At 45.8% G+C, this 5429-nt stretch overlaps 1 protein-coding gene across 1 annotated transcript in view; it reads right to left on the reverse strand.

The window, feature by feature from the left end:
- The window catches only part of MARCH3 (membrane-associated ring finger (C3HC4) 3, E3 ubiquitin protein ligase), a gene marked incomplete at its 5' end in the record, with an annotated part of 22481 nt that extends 17054 nt beyond the window's left edge, over positions 1-5427 (reverse strand). Inside the window, 2 exons of the mRNA XM_009319686.1 lie at positions 3039-3243; positions 5408-5427. Coding sequence (XP_009317961.1) covers positions 3039-3243; positions 5408-5427 — 225 coding nt within the window. The remainder of the gene's footprint in view (positions 1-3038; positions 3244-5407) is intronic.
- Between the last annotated feature and the right edge of the window lie 2 nt (positions 5428-5429).

The following is a 5429-nucleotide window of genomic DNA, read 5'->3' on the forward strand; positions in this document are numbered from 1 at the left end:
ATAAAGCACATGGAGTATCTCAATTTGTTTCCATTGAGATTTCCTTCACACTCACGGCTAAGCTAAGAAGCAGTGATCAATCCAGTGAAGGGATGAGGAGAAAACATAGTACCGTGTTCTCTTCTTTTTTTTGGCCCCTTTAAGAAAGTGAATAACATGTCTCTGAATAGTCAGAAATACCATTTTTTTTTCCTGATGGAAAATCTCTAGGAGAAAAGATGAATATGAAGATTGATTGCTTCAAGCATTTTCATACTACCTGTCACTGACCAATGGATGGGATATATTCTCTGCATGACATAGGGCCTGCTGTGGAGTTACTAGATAAACTTCTATAGGCTATGCTCTACAAATGACTTTATGAGAACAACAGTCCCTCTTGACCTCCTAAAATGCATGGGTAAACTCATCATTCACCTCCACTGGAAGGACCATTTACCACTTACATTATCTAGTTCAGTGGAATCTTTGGAGAACTAATTATCTTACTAAATGAAGAGAACCTTGACTCCCCACCCCAAACACACACACACACACACACACACACACACACACAAACACACACATGATGGAGTTAAAAGCAGGTGGCCACTCTGGCTTGTCACTCGCCCAAACATTACAGCAGGTTTTTGCAAAAGATGGTCCTGCTATACCCTGATACACCTCCCTCCATGCCCTCATACTCTAGGTAATACATGGCGACAGACAGGACAGTGCTTTTAGGACACAGAAGATGAAGGAATCCAGCAACTTGCATCTGCTTCAGTCATGCTTTGGGAACTTTCAGATTTGCTGTAAGTATTTGCATGGGGAGGTCTTTGGATTTCAAAGTGTGTATTAAATAAGTACAAACTTTAGGGACAAACAAATTATGCTAACAGAAATCAAGAAGTTTGACTGATATCTTTCTGCTTAATTTGTCCCCTTGCATACAACTCATCTTAGTTACTCTTTATCTCTGCTGCTCTCAATTTTAAAAGTACAGCTTCAATTCCCTTCTAAACTGAAAACATACTCCTTGTATAAGATCACAAAGGACTTCAAAAAAGTCAGTCGCGCTTTTTTATGACCTTTTCTGCAACTGCATGTAGCTGTTGATTACTGCACTAAAATACTGTGGGTATGGTAGCTGAAGAACAAGAAAAGATTTGGTAGTAAAGAGACTCAATTAACAATGTGTACTATGTTTCAGAAATGTTCTTGCACCTGGTTCTCATTTGTCCTCAGCTGAGAAACAAAAGTCAGCTTTATCATTATTATTGTTATTATTATTGTTGTTGTTGCTGTTATTTATTACTGCTTTTGCCAGAAACAAGCCTCACTTCATCAGGGAATGATCAAGCAACCCGGCTCCCCCAGCCTGGGCAGGGTTAGCTTCGCTTTCAACTTCTTCAGTCATCATTAGCTCTGAACAATGTCACGTCCCATTTGTGCAAAGCAAGCCTCATGAGCAGCTGTTGCAAGGGAACGGCTTGAAGAAGCCGGACTTTAAACTCAAACTGTTTACTTTGCACTGCCTCAGCATCATTTCTCTTTCTTTTCAGAAGGCAAATTCAGAGTGGCATCATCCTCGTGTCAAAATTGCAACCAAAAACTGCTTGGTGCAGGCTCAGAGCAGCTGGCCGTAAGAAGATGTTACCACCTTCACTGGAGAATGCTCAGTCATAAAGATTTTGCTGCTCAGCCGCTGACAGCCTGAGAACGCTCGACAGCAGCATTTCTCAAACTGGGACCAGCTTCCTGGGAGAGGCTGGAGTCCTGCTAGAAGCACCAAACAACAAGCCAGAGGCAATCGAACACAGCTGGCCTAGGCTTGCTCTGGTTAAGGTTGACAAGACTACAGGTCTTGTGCCAAATACCGTGTCGTGTATCTCTTTTTTGCTGATCCTAAGGAAGAATGAAGATATCCTTAGGCTGAGACACAAAATGTGCGTGCCTAACTTAATCCAGCGTAAAGCAATTTTGGTAGTCTTCAATGAGAACTGCTCATCTCCTCTCTGCACAGGCCCCTGACCCACTTCCCAGGAGTCAGTTTTATCCTGTATCCTCTCACCTGCGAGTAAGAGCAAAACAAGATGCCCCTCCTCCCCCTTATTTTTAATACCGTATCTCCTTCAACCAGTTCTGCTACAGTTTACAGGAATAATGAAGATGCACAAGAAGGACATGTTGTCCTGAACCCAAGCTTAGCATCTAAGCACCTGTGTCACCAACAGGAACAATAAGATGCTTCTCATTACTTTTGTAAAATGTTACTATTTGTAATTCACTTTTAATTCCAACACAAACCATAATTTTTACAATTTTTTTCCAAATTAAAATAGGGGAGAAGAAAGATCCTTAGCAGTGTAAAGATAGTGATCTTGGCTTTTTTTCTTTTTCTTTTTTCTTTTCCTGAGGACAAAATAAAACCAAACTCGCAAACTTCATGCAGCCACTAAAGCACAGACAGTTGGCAAAACTGAATTTTAATTGATAAGGGAGAAACAATTGTCCAATTCACTGTTGAGTCTGGTACACAGGCAAGAGGAGGCCAAAAGGTCACTCACAAACGGCTAAACATACCAGACACTGAGCAAGAACAATTCCTTCTTGTGGGCTGGACATGGAAACTAGGTTTCTAAGGCTCCTCGGTTTGTTACCTCTCTCTCAAAAGCAAGAAAAAAAATATTCCTGACATGTTTAATATGCTGAATACTGATGCTTGTCTCGCATTCCACAGAAACTGTTACTTAACCTCTCTTCCATCCTCTACCAAGCTCGCTGGTATACTAGGAATTCGCTGCACACTGTCCCCCAGATCTTCACTCACATTTACAGGGAAGCAAATCCATTGATCCCATTCTTCTCGCTTGTTTTGATTTGGTTAGAATAAGGGTTTTGTTATTCCTGCCCTTTCCCTGAGCCCCTGCCCTCATCTTGCCAAGCCCAAAACTCACAGCTTGCTTTGGCTTCAGTGGAGCTGCAAAAGCTATATAAAAACAAACATGATTTGCTCATTAAAGTCAAGCTTTCGGGGACGTGCCCCATGTACTGACCTCCATCAATGGCCTGGGTTTGCGCTCCACTGCAAACCTGAAGTGGCAGAGTTCACAGTAGCTGGTGTTTGAAGACGACAGCCAGTGCTCCAGGCAGCTGCGGTGAATAGTCCCCAGGGTCCCCGTACATTCACAGGGGGAAAGCAGGTCTTCCTGACTGCTGCCCTCATGGCAGATCCTGCACATTGGCCAGTCATTGAAGGGGCTGCTGGAGGAGGAGAGAAAATTGCTGGTTAGTATACAGGGCTGTGATCTAGCCTCTCTCTTTCTCTCTGTATGTCACAAATTAACAATGTAGGAAACATTTGCAGCTTGCGTACTTTGCTCTGCAGTTAGTACACCAAGCTGCTGGGCTGATGCCTGCAGGCACTTTGGTATTCTTGTTTAAAATCTCTCTTCTGTGGGGGGAAAAAAGTGGAGAGTGAAAAACACATCAGGGTGGCAGATGAGAGACAGACGACTAAGTTTTTCTCTTCCTTTGTATTTCCCACCTCTTCACAGCGCAGCGGAGCAGCCACTTCAAGAAATCTCTAAATGCATCAGGGAAGTTTTAAACCTACCTCAGCTGGGCACCTCTTACAGTAGTGATGATCTGTGCGATCACGCCTGACCTACAGGGTAGCATCTCTTATGCTAGCAATGATCCCCTGACTATATAGTAAGCTGTTTTCAGTAATCAACAGCAAAGGACTACTGGACCTGAAACAAAAGCACCTTGCCCTGGAGCGGTGTGAAGGCAGGGCTGCAACTTCAGGCAGGCCTGTGCAGGCAGGAAGCTCCTGTCCCTGGGGAGGGCTTCCCTCTTTTTGGGACAACACCCCACGAGCAGCTCAAGGAGTGATATTAACAGCACTGACAAGGAGGACTGTGCCGAACACATCCATCCTGCATTGCTGCCCGTGGCTATTTCTCCTGCATTGCCTCCCCCAAAGCACCCACTTTCCTGGTGGCGGGATGCTAACATGCAAAGGGAGATGGGTGCTCCTCCTGCCAGTGAAAATCTAAAGACTCTGATTTTAACTACTGAGATTCTCTGTTTTACAGAGGAATCTTTCAGGAAAGAGGAAAACAGTCGCATGGCTTCCTGGGGTGCTCGGGCTTAGCGCAGCAGGAGGAAAGCAGGATCAGGCTGCGAGCACCAGTGCTGCTGAACTATGGATCGACTTCCCTGCAGCTTCAACTCAGCTTCCCTGTCTGCCAAGGCTGAGAAGGTCGATCTCTTGGCTGAGGTCTTGGCACCAAAAACTCTCCCTACCACATAATGCCACCTGAGGCAATCTCCTCAGAAAAGCAGGTTTTGTCACTGTCGCTGACAAAACCTCACTATCGGATAGCGTATGGTGGCACACAGCTGTTCCCTCTGTCCCTCTTCTGGCTCTTTGCAGGCTGCCCCAGGTAGACCTCCCTCAAGTGTAACAGCAGGAAAGTGTAAAGAAGCCAGCCCGCTCCTTTCAATCTGCGAGGTAGAACAGTATGAAGTTGTGCTCGATGCTCTGCACCCACATCTGAGCACTGCAAAATGCACAGGGTTTAAAAAAGTTGCTACAAGGGGAAAAGGCCCTTTCAGGCTGTCACATTGCACGTGCAGCAGCAGTTACTAATTTCACTCTTCACATGAGTGCAGTGGATTGGATTATGTTTGCTGTTTTGTGAAAATCCATGGCTACTTCAAGACCTGTGCCGTCTTTCCAGCTTCACACCAGTGAAGTGGAACTTAATTTTTACCTAAGTATCAAGCCTGGATATAGCCAAACCCTTAAGCATCCTCTTTCTTGGTTCTAATGAAGATAAAGCCAACCTGAAGCAGGATACTGTTCTAAAGGGTATAGTTTAAATGTATATTTCATCACTAATCTGCCATTCTAAACCGACAGCAGAAAGAGCCGCTCTCAGTCACTTGGACGATGGCTGAAGCAGCAACACTTGTGTGTGCACCTCTGCTAGAAGCAGCTTGCCTGGCCGCTCAGCGTGCTGGCTTGTGAAGTGTGAAGGAAACGTGCCGCAGAAGTGCTGGCAGCAGGACACAGGCTAAAGACAGCATCCCGTGCCAGCCAGTGCCCGCCGAAGCCTCCCGCTACGTATCAGGGCAAATTATTGCAGCTGGCGCACTTGAGCAGCAGCGTCCCTAGACAGCTTGCTTCCCCTTTCTTCACTGAGTATAATGGTGAGAGCTTAATTACATACGTAGCATAATCATTATAAAGTTAGGACAAGGGTTTAATTACACCTGCACCGTGGTAAGCCTTCATGAAGCACATCACCACATCTTCCCTCCAAGCGCCTGCGGGACTTGCGGGCGGCAGCTGGGGAGGGGGCACGCGAGCCCCCGCAGGGAAGAGGCCCGGCCCGGCCCGCCGCCCCCCACATACCTCTGCGTGGCGAGCGTCCGCA

Source organism: Pygoscelis adeliae, unplaced genomic scaffold (genome assembly GCF_000699105.1).
Source record: "Pygoscelis adeliae isolate BGI_AS28 unplaced genomic scaffold, ASM69910v1 Scaffold110, whole genome shotgun sequence".
NCBI classification, from domain to species: Eukaryota; Metazoa; Chordata; class Aves; order Sphenisciformes; family Spheniscidae; genus Pygoscelis; species Pygoscelis adeliae.